The following is a 15,248-nucleotide window of genomic DNA, read 5'->3' on the forward strand; positions in this document are numbered from 1 at the left end:
GCATTAGTTAGTTCTAGCTGCATTCACATACAGAGCACTCTCGAGGCACGATTCTGGGATGGAGCCTAAGATGGAGTCTCATGTCAGAAACCACTGCTATTGCATGAAGACATCACATTCTTTTCCTTCTCCCCATCTGGTGAGAGCTGCTATCAATTCTGAACTAAACTTCTTTGGTAAAACACCTATCATTAATATAGAACTGGCAATAAATATTTTCTATGTCAGCGAAGAAAGTAGGAACAAATGCGGAGATGTCATTTAGAAGCAATGGACACTTTACACAGAGATACGAAGTGCATTCTCTGCATTCTGATTTCTGCAGAGAAAGTATCTGTAATCTGGTTGACAGAGAAAAAGCAGTACTGTACTTGTTAGTTCATCCTCTTCAATGTTTTCATCAAGTGCATAATTTCGAAGGAATTCTGCAAAGGCCTTGTTCTGTTTCAGAAGTTCTTGGTAAGATCCCATTTCGGAGATTTTGCCATCTGTTAGGACAACTATATGGTCTACCTGAGGCAGGAAACCAATGCCGTGGGTCACCAGAATTCGAGTCTGGATGGGGAAAATTGAGAAAAACACCCACAAGTCTCAGTTGCCACTGTTGAGACCGAATGCTGTACATCAGCAGAGTTACTCAGCAAATCAAATAACACCACGTTGCTGAGACAGGGGGTGAATTATCATCTTAAGGTGAAACGCCAAGTGAAAGAAACTACACTAGGTAGTCATTGCACTTGGAAAAATCTACATGAACTTACTCTGCTTCCTACTGCACACTGATACAACTCAGAGGGAAGTAAAACAACGCAATCATCACTCTCCTCTGTCCCATGTGCTAAGCTGCTTTGCACTCTTCCTTTTAAATGCTGAGACATTTGGAGACGATAACAGGAGTAGAAGGGGAAGCAAAGGGGTTGCAATTTTGCTGCATGCTGCCAAAGACCTCTGTAAATTTAGCTGTTGCAAGTTCTGCACTGCACTGCCTCCACGTAACAACTCGCAATGCTAAGCTGAGAGCCTACAAGTGCCTACAAACGCCTTGCTTTGGGCCATCACACAGAGCAGAGCTTTTTACAAAAGACAGAGCAGGTTTTTGCCTCTACCAGTTCTGACCAGATCACATCCTTTCTGGGCATGCTTACATGGCAGCTCACTGCAGAATCTGTGCCGTGGGGAAGAGGTGCCCACGCTGCCAACCCATCCCAGAAGCACAGGCATGAGTCAGCACTGCAGCCCTGGTGAAACAACTCTCCAGTTACCCATTAGTGCTTCCACATTTGTGTGCGTTCGTAACAGGATCTAAATGTCAGCTTACTTTTCCTTTAAGCACCCCATCTGGACCAATAACTTGGTCAAAGATGTGCTTTGCAACATGAGAGTCCACAGCAGAAAGAGGATCATCGAGTAGGTAAATGTCAGAGCTGCTGAACACGGCGCGAGCGAGGCTCACTCGCTGCCTCTGGCCACCTGACAGGTTGATGCCCTGCAGGGAAAGAGAGAGAAAACGTATCACACACCTCGGTCCAAACAACAGTTATGAGTTTGTATGGCTCTCACACCATCAGACAGATGGATGCTAAATGAAACATGAGACGCCGAAGAGAATAACCCGCTCAGAGTCAGAGACAGGAACAGAATGCCACTAAATTTGTTTGTTCACTGCCAAACTTCCAGTCAGCCAGCAATCTGGAGCCAGAATACACCTCTTGCTTCATACGCTTCTGAAGAGAGCTGTTAAAATGTAAAACAACAAAAAGGAAGACCATCTACAAGGACACAAAATGCAAACGCCCCAAGCATGGCTGCAGCACCTGGAACATCTTCCACATTTCTCACCTTACGTACATCCATACATCCACCCACCCGCATGAATTCCATCTCAAATTTAGCAGCCTTTGAGAAAAAATCTTTACTGGGTAATCACCAAGCATCTCATTAAAATGAGGTGTCAAGGGACGATCATGTTATTTTTTCAACTTGAAGCACGTTGTATTTTCCATCCCATTTTTCCCCTACAGGAAAAGGACTTTAAGCATTCTGTCCAAACGCACATTTACAATCGGACTACAAAGGTAGGATGCTCTGATCTCTCAGAGCTAGATGTGCAAAATACGCAAACATGCTGAAATTTAGGACTGAGTTTGAGTCTGACTACCTTCCACAGAACTGCCTGCATGTTTCAGTGCTGTCTGTCACAGGTGTGCTACTGTAAGGATCAAACTGAACCAAGGTCTGACTACAGTGTTCTCTCCTTAGGCAGATGGAAAAGGAAGCATCAGCAGGTCTGACTTGAAAAAAACATTACCTTCTCTCCTATCTCAGTGTGATCTCCTCCTGGTAGCACTTCCAGGTCAGTTTTTAAAGCGCAGGCCTCCAGGATATTTTGGTATTTTTGCTCATTAGGAGCTTGGCCAAACAAAATGTTATCTTTCAGCGTGGCATTCTGGATCCAGGCTTGTTGAGGCACATAAGCAACAGAACCCTAGGACAAGGAAATAGAAGGGAAACCCCGAACATACAACAAGCATCAATTCATGCTCAAAATTCCAATTAAAATCTTCAGCATATATATATAGTTTGTGTTCAACAGATATTCACGTTATATATACACTTGTGTGCTAATTGCTGGTCTGCAGTTGATTGAATCAGGAAAGTCATTACATGTAAAACATAAGTAAACACATGTGGGCAAAACACAAACAAAGACAGAGACAAGCTGTGCAAGGAGCAAACAGATTTCCATCTCCTGCCTGAAGTGCATCGCAAGCAGTAGCAAGCATAAAAGCACATTTCCATCCCGTTGTTAAACGGCATCAAAAACAACACCAACCTTCACAGCCACTTCTCCTTCCAGCTTTTCCATCTCACCTAGGAGAGCAGACACCAGAGACGACTTCCCACAGCCAACATGGCCAACAACAGCAACCAAAGCGCCACTGGGGACCATCAGGTTTATGCTGCGGAGGAAATTAATTAAACATTAGTTTACTGAAGGCATTATGGGTCTTCAGATGGGCTGAAATGTACACTGACAACTCAGCACGACCTCAACCTGACAGGATACAGCAAGCACAGCTTGGTCACCGGTTCTCTCCTCCTTTTCTTGGGTACAATCAACTGTAATCAGAACTGCAGGAGTAAATGGAAACCCATAAATGTGTTCTGTGGGCTGCTAAGTCAGTGTGATTGATAGCAAGCCTCCTGAGACCCTTCACCGTGCCATGTCAGTCCATCAGCAAGCCAAACAGTGCTAAGAAGCATTTTGAAAGCTGCCTTTCAGATTTTGTGTTTTGTTTCGAAAAACAAGAGCAACTGTACTGAAGCAGTGGGCAAAGACATCACACCTGAAAACGTTCTGACTATTTTACTAAATTATTTCAGTGCTAATAAGTAGGATTCGCAATGATGCAAGAAAAATGAATCTTGCCCAGTAAAAATCCTTTGCTGTTTTCCCTACTGTATCCTAAAAGGTACTGCCTTAGGTTCTGGTTCTGAAGGTGGACTGCTCTGGAAATGACAGAGGGACGTAATCTATTCACCATCACAATGCCTTTCACTAATGAAATCAGCTCAAATTTCTGCTTGCAAAGATTCTGATGCAGAATTCTAATGCTTTTGCCAGTCCTCCTCCAACAGGCAGCAGGCGTTTTGCACGGTGCAAGAGCTTTTTAGTTTGTTTTTACTAAAGGTATCAAAGCAAGTAAATCCAAAAGCATCGTAACTTTTCTTCACTGTACTTCCTTCTTGCTGAATTTTGCATTACTGCTATTTTATGGAGTTGCTGCTCGATGCTTAGACTGCAGTTTGCATTGAAGCCTACATGGTCACAGATTTGGTTGCCTGAATCAAAGCAAATCCTTTGAACTCTAAGGGTCTTTCTTGCAGGTTTCCCATGTAACAGACTCAGCATAGCACTGCGAACTCCTTGGACAGGGAAGTCTAAGAACACTTATCAAATTTCTGCGATTCTGATCTGACAACAAAGCAAAACACAGGGAAGTATACACGTCCAGGCAAATTTTATTTGTGTTCATTCAAATAGGCGAAAGAGCAAAACGTACACCTGCACAGTCTGGGAATGGTGTATGGGCAGCTGCAGGGATGAGCCTGCCACGAGAATCCTGAAAGAAGACACCACTGCTCACATGCCCATGAGCTAGAATTAAACCTAAACCCAGACATCAGAACTGCCTTCATAACCATCAGATCAATTTAATTTGTCCGCTGCTTCAATTAAAGAAAAAGAAATTACCTATTTAAGAAATTGAGCTAGCCTTTCAGCCCTTTAACAGATAACCACTTCAGGCTAGTTTCTGTGGAATGAAAGCTTCACAGCACTGTTCTATAATGCCTACATGCTATGAGGCACAAGGATTAGCTAGACGTTTGAAAGGCAGGTGAGATGCACCGTGGGTATGTGGGAACAACCTCTTCCAGAAGTAAGCCTGCAGATATTACCAGACGTCTTTCAAACAGACTTCCCAGGAGCCAGAAAAATACAAAGCAAACAGATGTATTGCAATTGCATAAAGAAATCTTACTCTTTCAAGGACGGCTTAAGCTCCTTTCCCCAGCTGAACGTCGCATTTTTTACACTGATGGCATAGCCTGTATGACAAAAATGCAACAACAAAGAAGGCAGGCAAACTATTACACAGACAGTGTGACCGAGAGATTGGCAGACAGAGGAATCTTTATTTACGGGTGTTTCTCTACGCTGCAGTTCCCTTTTCTGCTGGTATGGGAAGCAGAGTCTTGTGATTGCACTGGGTCACAAGACAGGAATGCTTATCAGTGTGAAAATAACTTGTCCATAGCTTAAGCCGTAGACACTGAGCTTACAGTCCTACGGAGCAGAAAAGTCATCCTGCTTCACTCTGCTCAGGTGAGGCTGGTCCCAGCATCTGCTGCTCAGAGCAGTTCTCAGAACTGTGCCATCATCAGCACAGCTGTACTTGAGAAACCAATTTCAAGTCAGCAGGAGACCAACAGCACACTGTTGACTTTGGTGATTCAGATTAAATTTGCTTTGTGCAGGTTTTTGCTTGCCACGCTAACAAGTCACAGATCTGCAGGCTTTCTTCATCTCCTGGTGGGGTGATGAATAACAGTAAGCACACAGCAGCTACACAGCCATCCCTTCTCCTCTGCACACAGCATCACGCACCAAAAGGGTTTCAAACTGCAGTATCACCAAAATGCATTACATGAGAAAACACAGGTTTTTAAGACGAGCTGGTTTGCTCATTCCTTTTGGGATGCTGCGTTTGCAAGAGAATAAAACAGAACTACTGATATTGCTCCTGAGCATTTGTGCAGTGTGAAAGGTGTGAGCATCATTCAGCACCGTTAGCAACCGTTGCACTGCCGAGGCAAACTCACACCCAGCAGTCAGTGCCAAGCTCAGAACAGTGGGAGTTACAGAAGTTTCTGGCTATAGAGTCTAAATGACAAACACGGACTCTTCAGAGAGGGAGTTTTGTTTTCTACTTAAAAAAAGTTGCTGTATTCTTTTTGCTTTTTTGGAAACTCCACCAGCCCCAAACAAACACAAGATGCTTTCTGCATTAGCACTGTGAAGAACCACACCGATCTCTTTACCTGGTGCAATCACTTTTCTTTCCACACAATTTGGATCGAGCTCATCGTGACTCAGGAACTGCTGAATTCTCTTCAGAGAAACACTGGTCTAAGAAAAGAAAGCAGCATTACTTTGTCATTCCTTTAACAGGGACTTACTGCTCTGACTGCTGGCAAGGAAAGCACACGGAGTGGCTTAGGCTTTCACTCCATGGGCGTCCTGAACACTGACTCATTCTTTCCTTTCAAGCAGTCCTACACTGAAATTCAAGTTTTCGGCTGGGAAATTTATTAGACTAAGCTAAATTCACCTGAGTGAAGCAAAATCTCCATATGTGAAATGCCACACACACACACAGGCTTACTCAGAAGTCTGGATTTCCAACGTGGTGTGGTTCCAGTGAAAGGATATTAGAAAGAAAACCAGCTCAGATTTGTGGGATCTCTGTGTTCCAGAACAAAAGACACCTGGGGTTCTTCTGTTTGACACAGCTTACACACAGACCACCCTTACCTGCGCAATGTTGCTGATGACTTGTGGAAGCATAGTGAGTGGAAACTTCAAGATATTAAACAAGGAGAGCGAGACAAAAGCCTTTTCTGCATCCAGAGTATTCTTCTCATCCACTAAGACATAGACAGCAAATGTTGTCAGTGCTACCTGAAAGCCAAAAGGTGAATTTACTGCCAAAGGTATGTGACGCTTTGGCACTGCAAGCAGCAGTCAAGCCTGTATTTGAAATAAAAGTATCAACACCAACATCAGGAAAATTCTTCCTTTTTGACCTTTTCCACATGCTTATCAAATGAACAAGCTGATACCAGTTATCAGCACAAAACAGGCGTGCAGAATCAAGTCACTCACTGATTACTAATGCCACGTTTAGTTGAACTAGGTGTTTCAGAAGGTGAGCTACAGAACCGTGGTAAATACAAATGAGAAGTGCTTATCAAGCTGTGGTTTGGCTGCATTTCCAGCACTGCCCAACCATGTTCTCCCATTGTGAACTGCAGGCTAATTTTTGACAAAACACTCATCTGCATGTTTCTGTGCATGCAAACCATACCTCTCCATGCAAAAGGGATCGTGGGGTAATGAAGTGGAAAGCAGAGGAAGGAAAAACAGAGGGAAAACTGTTAATGTGTCATTTTTTTTTCTTCATTAAATTGGTTAAAAAAAAAAAGCCTGCAGCATAAAATGCTAAAACAGTACTGTAAGAAGAAGAGGTAGAAATGAAATAAGACCCTGTACTGATCAACAATCACATTTCTTTGGTGAGGACTGCTATCCAGGAGTATCTGTGAGGCTTCAAATTCTAGTTTCAGTTTGTTATGGAAAATACTTTGAGTGCTCGAAGTTCTCCTGAGACAGCTGCTCTGTTCCCAGCAGCAGGCTTCACCAAGAAATACTTGGATGCAAAAGGGCTCTACAGAACAAGGAACCTTGCTTCAGAGCGTGTGAAAAACTCTTTTTTTTTCCCCAAAGGGTATTTATATCTTGTTCCTAGGTTCACTGGGTAAACAGTGAACTTCCCATTTCTCCCATTTCTCCTTCAAGGATGCTCTTGTGCACTGCAGAACGTCGTGCAGGTACAACCTACCAGGAACGGTGAGCTGATCCAGGCAAAGTTGGACAACGAATTGAGATAGGCAGACTTTTTCAGCACTCGCAGCTCATTCTTTCTTATCTCCAACACTTTTTCTGAGAATGACGGCTCCCAGGCATACAGCTTCAGCACCTTAATGCCACCCAGAATCTCATTCATTAATTTAATACGGGAGTCTTTATAGCGCATTTGCTCCACCTAGATTGTTAGCAAGCACAGGAGACAGCATGTCACTGGAGTGCCTGGATGGGAGCTGTAAACACAGTGTCTCACAGCTATGATGGTCCTTGGCTGTTTCTAAAGAGGATGTGAAAGGAGATTAAAGAGGTCAGACTCTTATCTGTAAGCTCACGGTTGCAAGTTTATATCTCCAGAGAAACTAGGAATCAAAGAAAGTGTTTGAAAAGATGAGCACAAAGGCTTCCTACTCATCTTCACTGTTAGGAATTACATTTTCAAAACCACTTTTGAGAAAGATTCAGAAAAAAATACTGCCCTACCTCTTCCTTTGATTTCATCAGGCTTTTTCCTGATACGCATAGCTGTATTTCTCATGGGACGTCCTGAACTCTGTGGTTACTCCTAGTTTATTTTTCTTACATACGCCAGGACACAGTGCTTCATTCAGCTACTTCAGAAAAGTCAAATCCCTTCTCAGCAGGATAAACAAAACGAAAACCTGCATTCACGCGCACCAAGGTACGGCTCTGAGCGCCTCGCCGTGGGCAAAGGGAAAAGGAATGCTACTAAGGAATGCTACTCTAACGTCAGCACCCGAGAGGCTTAACACAAAGCCTGGATGTCTCCTCACGGCATGTCATGACAGCACTTGTCACTGAGCTCGTGCGTAAGTGTCATCACCTGGGCTTGTTTTCCTACTCTCACCCTTTTTACATCTGTGGATTGATTTCTTTTTAAAGCTTCCAGCCCGTCCCTGAGGGGTGGCACAGCACCTCCGCTTCCTCCATCTGTGCAGCACAAAGCCAGAGGGCACTATGATATCGCTTTTTCAGCCCTTCTTGACTACAGACAACTAAGGAGGGAGGGAATAAAGGATATTTTTACCTCAAGGCAATAATGCAAATTTAGCCCAGCTCAGTGGCAATGAAAATCAACATCGGCCATTAACATAAGAAACAATGTGCCGGGTTTCAGCTCCCTCTCTAAAAGCAGTCATTCCCAGCTCCAGGAGCAGTTCCTGCCTTTCCCCAGGCGTTCACAGACCCAGCTGCTGGCTGGAGGGACATGGAGACAAAAACTTCTTGCTAATCCCAGCAGTTCCAACAGCACCAGTCACTGAGTCAATGCCACACCTACAAATAGCATTCAAATCACTACAGAAAAGCTAACTGAGAGGGTGTGGTTATTAAATATACTGGTACAATCTAACTTGAAAGAAAATTGGTGCAAATGACACCTCAGTAACGACCGAGACATCATCAATGCCGTCACCTCTCATAGCACAGCTACAATCTCAGATGATGCTTTCTTTCTCTGCTGATACCTTACCTGGAATGCTCTGGTTTTGATTGCTACTGCAGAGTTGAATGGGATAAGTAAAACCATCACAGCAACTCCTGCCAGCACAGACGGCCCTAGAGCCTGGGGTGAAAGAGAAAAGGTAAGTTGTTGTACTGGAGTGCAGCATCCCCAGTGGTGAACACTGAAGAACCCGCAGGTGACTGAAGCAGAAACACATTGCCTCACTGATGAACGTTTGAGACAGACAGCTGAACTCCTCCTACGAAGGGGTCTCGTCTCACAGAACAGCTACGGTGAGGAGACAGGAAAATACCCAGCCATGCACTCTGAGTAGGACACGCCAGCGCTGTGATGGCAGCATGCTCTGCCATTGACCTGCTCAGTGCTTCCCAGCAGGAGGGGAGAAGGTTTGAGCTGATGCAGATACGGAGCTACTGAGTCAATACAGAACGGGAACAAATAAGCTACAGAGAAGGGATTTTTCCACTGACTTCTCTCTGACCCGGGGAACTGTAATTACAGAATCAGCCCAGGTCCCGCAAGGTGGATAAAAGCACACAAACCAGCAGAGCAGTGCCTCGTAAAGCTGCTGCAGCTTTATGGCTCTCCAGAATAAATCCCTATGGTTATGTTGGTGCTACTGCTCTACACAGATTAATCGCAGGGAAACACTTTAAGGATGAAAGCCAATGTTAAAACTGAATACGGAATAAACAAGAAATTTCACTGAAGAGAAAGTTTATTCCAATTGAGATTTATGGATTTATTCCATGTTGACTTATTTACATGGCATAACATAATCTTTGTATATGACTCATATTTCCTTTTTTTATTTTTTTTGTTTTTTTTAATCATTTCCTTCAGGCTCTCATTTGTATCAACTACTGGGAATACTGTGATGAGTCCTCAGCAGAGCCCACCACAGCACACTAGGGACAACAGAAACATAAGGGATATCTTCTGCTTCAAATGCATTATCTCGCCTGCCAGATGAACTAAATCATTAAGAAATGAATTGATTTTGTATAGTTATCATACCAAAACAAGGCAGCACAAGAAGCACATTAAAAAAAAGGATTAAAAAAAAAATGCTTGCACATCGCTTAGAACATCTGCGAAGGAAGGTGACAATGTCTGTACCTGCCAGAGGAAATACAACGCCAGGCACGTCTGGAGCGGCGCAGACCACAACATGTTCAGGAAAGCCACCAGATCCATGAAGCGCTGGGCGTCCACTGACATCAAGTTGACGATTTCTCCAACGGTAGAGGAGCGCTTTGCTGAGTTTGTGATGACCAAGGACTGAGGGGTAAGAGACAGTCAGGGGATTCAGTCTTGACACATGCAAGGAAACACGGAGAAGAAATCCTCAAACATGACAGTACGATACTCCCCAGGAACGTGCACCCCAGCAAGGATCCAGCGACTCGCACAGACATTCACTCTCACGAGGAACAAGGCTTCGTGACATGCCTTGCCTGTGAGCACCTCCACGTCAGGCGGTTTGTAGCATTCTGAAGAAAGCCCAGTTGGAGCTAACCAAGCCATAGCACAAACACTCTTCTCCCGGACCACCTTCCTGAACATTTCAATGGAACCAATAGCAGCCTGAGCTGTGCCTGTGACTGCACACCCACACTACGTTGCTCATTCCCAGAATATTCTAGAAACTGTAAGAGAGGTACTCTGAAAAACTCACTGAAAAGAGACAAACAAACAGAACAAAACCACTTTATTTTTTTAAATTTATTTCCCAGAGGCTATTTTTCTCCAATAAGCCTTTTCACCTCTAAGTATCTCAGAGCTGAGGCTTCTTTCTCGGCTTTATACTCAGAGTTCTGGACCATGAAATGCTTCCAGTCTTACCTTTCGGTATATCACTCCAGTGATCCCAGTTCTCAGCCTCATCCCAGTAACAAAGCAATACTGGAAATGCTGGTGAAGTATGAGGGTCTGCAGCACAGCACAGGTAAACATCAAAGCCGCAATCAAAAATCCCCACCAGGCTGGGGCATCTTCGTTCTTAATGAAGCTAATTAATACACTGTTTTTCAGAACATTAGGGAAGGAAAGGAGAAGAAACAAAACCATACAGTAAGTTTAATGGGACATAACATAGATTCCCTCAGCCATGGCATCCTGCCACATCCTCTCTCTAGCCACAGAAAGTAAACAGGACTCCAGGATGCAATCTGAGTTACAAGTTCAGTCAACCAACACTGCAAAGACTGTAATATTGCAAAACTTGAGGCTCTGCCAGTGAGAAATCTGCAAATGAGCTGCAGAAAATGAAATGCTTTGAGGAAGTCGAGGTCTCCTCTGAGATCCAGGGATTAAACAGAGGGCTCGGTGTCGGGCAGCCCCGCAGGGTTGGTGGTGAGTGGCAGGACACAGCAGGGCAGTGCAGCAAAGCTTGCAGAATCAGCTTCCCACCCAGACCCAACTGGAGCCGCCCGAGCGCCTCTGCCTGGGGTGCTTCCTCCAAAAATCTGGATTAAAAGGCATCTTCCTGGATGATGCATGGAACATTCTGCACTCCACTTCCAGGTAAAATGGCAGTAGCATTAAACTGGCTTCATCACCTTTTATTAATTAGCCATTTCTTACTATTTGCAGCTGCTCTCCCTGCAAGGCCTGAACAGCTGCCATACAACAAGCAAGTGGAGCAACGCATTGCAACGTGCAGCTTTCTCAAAAATCACATTTGTGATTGCAGACTACTGCCCAAAGAACAGAATTTTCAGAGTAAGAGAGGAAATGATTGGGTTCCACCATTCAAATAACCAGCAGGGGGGAAATAACACTTGGAGAAACGCAAAGAGCCCCAAAGCCTTGCTTTAGAAACAGGAGGCTGCTGCAGCTTTCTTTCAGTCTGAGATCTTCCCCTTGTACACCTTTCCTTCGTGCTCTAAGTGGACTGCTTCAGAAAAAAAGCAACAAACTTTCTAAAAAGGTTACTGAATCTCAGGGAACACAAAACTTCTGTGTGCAACCCACCAGGCAGCCCCGGCTTTTCCACTTTCTCTTACCAGCAGCTGTGCAACTTCCATGACTGCAGGAGCGCAGACCTGAGCAGAAATTCACCCTTTATATGTCTTGAGATATCACTGACAACATATCCAGGAATTTATGCACATTTGAGAAATTCCCAGAATAGATTACGTCTAACATGCTCTCAGAAGGAAGCCAGCTGCCTCCTCACTAGGGACACTGAAGAAGACAGACTGCAAGCTATTAATGCTACTATATTGGGCTGGACCCTCTTCTCAGCAAGTGTCTGGGTATACCACAACCACCCACAGAACAAGATGGTCTCAGAACACAGCTCCAACACTGCTGTTATTTTAAGAGTCACTCATATAAGAACAGAGCCCTTTCATTCCCCCTTCCCCACACCCACAGCCCCCATCCAGCTCCGTTCCCCTCTCACTAACAGGACTATGCACCTTTGCACAGATTTAGACACAGCTGGTGGATAGAAAGTCACTGCTGCTCTCTGAGATGCTGCTATTTCCACTGTTCTGTTCTTCTCAGCTAATGGTTACCTGGTGATGTTCTCACCTCCAGACTACCATTAACAGGGAGAAATGTGGGGATCATGCAGACTGCAGTGCAGATGTTGCTTATATAGGGAGAATCTGAGGACATAATTTTTGACAATATTTTTCTCCCTTTTTTCTCATTGTTTTTTCTTTTTTAATTTTTATTTTATCCCAAAATTTACTGAATCTGTGTATCACACATTCTGCTCACTGTGTATTACTGAAAATGCACAAACTCATCTAGAAGCTCCGAAACCCATCCCAGATGATAGCAGCACAGTCAAAGCACGGCATTCTCGAGCACCACACTTCATTTGTATTGTCACACTACAGCTGCCACCACCACCAACTCGTGTGGGTATCAGAAGTACAGACTGCTGGATTCAGCAAGCAGTGCTCTGCTCCGATTTCACAAATAATCTTCTAGAACTGGGAAGAAATTGCTTTGGACTGCTACATGGCACCGCAGGTAATGTGCAATCCAAAGCTGTCTGTCGGTGTTGGGTGATTTATGAATCTTTCATTTCACAGAAACGTGCCCAATTTGCAGCTTCATCCACAGTAAGGAGCTCCCGTCTGAGGGCATTTCAGTGGGAGGGTGGGGGAACCTACACACGCAGCACCGTGTGGGAAATGAGTTATGCATTTCAAAAATAAATACTGCTTGCCAAAGCCAAGCCTCCATAGGGATTGCACATAGAAACTGCTCTCACAGAACCAACCTTAGCAGCTGAGGGTTGACAAAAGAAAGCAGGTCTTGTATCAGCTTGAAGAAGGAGCCGATTAAGAAGTATGGCCCGAAGGTCCTCATCAATGCTTTGAGGAAGGAAGGCTTCCTATTGTGCCTCTTGTCCCTGATCAGAACTTCTGCTTCCTCTGGGCCATCACCAACGTGATTCAGTGCATGGGTAGATTTCTTCCTATATGTCACATCTTCTTTCCTAGGGGAACAAACCAAACAGTCAGAGACACTGACAGTGTGAACATCACTGCCCTCTGCGTACAGCACGAACATCTGAGGTACTGAAAGCCAACTCTTCTGCAAAGGTCTTTGAGACTAACCAATGAAAAACCCACTCCAAAGGCACGTGTTGCTCTCCAGGGCTCCTCGTGGGGCTTCTAAAAGCATCTCTTGGGTTTAGGTGCCTGACTTCTGTTGCTGAGTGCTCTGGAAAACAATTTCCACCGTGAATTGTTCTCAAAGAGCAGCCTAGCAGCTTTTCTATCAGAAAGCACCAAATCACTGTTAATTCTTGAAGACCTAGAGAATAACCCCATGAATGGCAGCCAGGAAGTTTAAGTCCAAGTGGAACAACGAGAAGGAAATTAGAGTCTGAGACACGTAAGCCTTCTAAGAAGGGACAGATGGAAAAGAGACCCGAGGAACAGGGAAGGCTTATAAAAAGGCAATAGAAAAATTACTTGAAAGCACTACCAAGTGTGGTTGGATTTATGATTCTTCTCAAAGAGCATGCAGATTTTTTTAGAGCTGGCTGGCTACAGAGCCTAATCATTCCAACAGCCTGTGAGTGTTCCAAACGACCACTGTGGCTCACAGTCTGCAGGCAGAAACTTGTTCACATCATTTCAAAGGAAGAAATGTGCAAATCCTCATTTCTTTGCAGCACAGTCTGAGGGCGGGGTAGGGGACTTAAACCAGACAAAAAAATCTGTTTTCTCTTTCAGATGAGAACAAGCAGCTTCACCTTTATTCTTCCAGATCAAACCTAGAGAGTTTATGAGCAAAGCTTTATTTTCTGGCAACCAGGCCATTAAACTCATTGCAGGAGAAACAAGACTACTTGCCTCTGGCTTTGTGCTATTAAAAATGTTTATTACAGTCAGCTAACAGCGATGCAATAGTTCTCTTGCAGCAAAAATCCCACAGGAAATACACTCCTGGTGTTTACTACGAGTAGTTAGGTGAGGTCAGGGCTTCAGCACTGCGTGCCTGGTTGCACCCAGTTCTTTCTCAAACCAAAAACCACGTGCCTATCTTCTATGAGTTACAGCCTGCTAGACAGTACATGCTGATTATCCCATGCGAAACATACAGATTTCTCACTGGTAATAACAAGGCCCCGAATCTTCAAATCATCGTTCTCCACAAGAAGGCAGCCAGAATGAGGCCACGTGGGTTCCAGCACAGCCCCACGCTTCCAGCACAGCTCCAGCTCACAGCAGTGCAGTCAGAGAGCGAGCAGAGATTTCAGCCAGGCGGCCAAAGAAGCAAAAGCAAATAGAAAACACCTCCAGCGTGCTTCACTGCCTCCAACATTACCTATAACAACGACTTGAATCTACACCAGCTGAAACCCATACTGAGCTCTCCTGTAAGTCATTAGCAGAGAATCAATTATTAGCCATTATTTAACAGTAATTCACGAGAGTGGTTTGCAAGAGAACTATGAAGCAATATGCAAAAGAAGTTTTGTAGGTTAAGGAGATACAGGAATGTGATAATCATTACAATTAAGTAAATCTGGAGAGGTAGCTTGCAACGGATTAAATTTTTAAAGTAAATGATTACCACATACACTGCTGTTACCTTCTGTGATACTCTCTAAAAATGCACAAAACTGATTAGCGTTTTCATGCCATAAAACCTTGCTAATCAGAGTTTAAAAGAAAAAAAAAAAAAGCCTTTGCAATGGCTTCCAGCCCATGGCTGCCCATGCAGATTTAACACAAAGTAACTGAGAATGTTCACTTCTAAATGAAGAAAGCCACGCAATTTTTAGAGTTACTTGAAACCCAGCAATCCACAGTACAGTGATTTGCTTTAGTTTTGCTCTTTTTCCCACCTGAGAACGATTAACATAGTCTCCACTGCATTTTACCTGAGCTTAATACAAGGCAGAATGCGAGGCTGAATTCGCTGCCAACTGGCCGCAGCCTAATGCACAATCTGCAGAACACAGCGACAAAACCCCAGGCACAGTTTCTGGTTTTCCAGAAAAAGTTTTCCTGGACCTTGGGTGCTTCCACACAGCGGATGTGCTCTAACTACAGGAAGGCCTGGGGGTGCAATTTA

At 44.3% G+C, this 15,248-nt stretch overlaps 1 protein-coding gene across 3 annotated transcripts in view; it reads right to left on the reverse strand.

The window, feature by feature from the left end:
- ABCC3 (ATP binding cassette subfamily C member 3) overlaps nucleotides 1-15,248 on the reverse strand; it is a 43,377-nt gene that overhangs the window by 9,740 nt on the left and 18,389 nt on the right. For all 3 annotated transcript variants that reach the window (XR_014887473.1, XM_085240309.1, XM_085240310.1), the window contains 12 exons: nucleotides 12,937-13,155; nucleotides 10,539-10,716; nucleotides 9,813-9,974; nucleotides 8,700-8,792; nucleotides 7,181-7,388; nucleotides 6,098-6,240; nucleotides 5,605-5,692; nucleotides 4,545-4,611; nucleotides 2,834-2,960; nucleotides 2,309-2,485; nucleotides 1,319-1,486; nucleotides 372-555 (listed from right to left, as the gene is read on the reverse strand). Coding sequence is in view for 2 of the 3 variants with exons in the window: in XM_085240309.1 (XP_085096435.1) it covers nucleotides 372-555; nucleotides 1,319-1,486; nucleotides 2,309-2,485; nucleotides 2,834-2,960; nucleotides 4,545-4,611; nucleotides 5,605-5,692; nucleotides 6,098-6,240; nucleotides 7,181-7,388; nucleotides 8,700-8,792; nucleotides 9,813-9,974; nucleotides 10,539-10,716; nucleotides 12,937-13,155 (1,814 nt within the window). In the remaining variant the exon portion in view is untranslated. The remainder of the gene's footprint in view (nucleotides 1-371; nucleotides 556-1,318; nucleotides 1,487-2,308; nucleotides 2,486-2,833; nucleotides 2,961-4,544; nucleotides 4,612-5,604; nucleotides 5,693-6,097; nucleotides 6,241-7,180; nucleotides 7,389-8,699; nucleotides 8,793-9,812; nucleotides 9,975-10,538; nucleotides 10,717-12,936; nucleotides 13,156-15,248) is intronic.

The sequence above is a fragment of the Meleagris gallopavo genome, chromosome 20, assembly GCF_905368555.1.
Source record: "Meleagris gallopavo chromosome 20, MGAL_WU_HG_1.1, whole genome shotgun sequence".
NCBI lineage: Eukaryota > Metazoa > Chordata > Aves > Galliformes > Phasianidae > Meleagris > Meleagris gallopavo.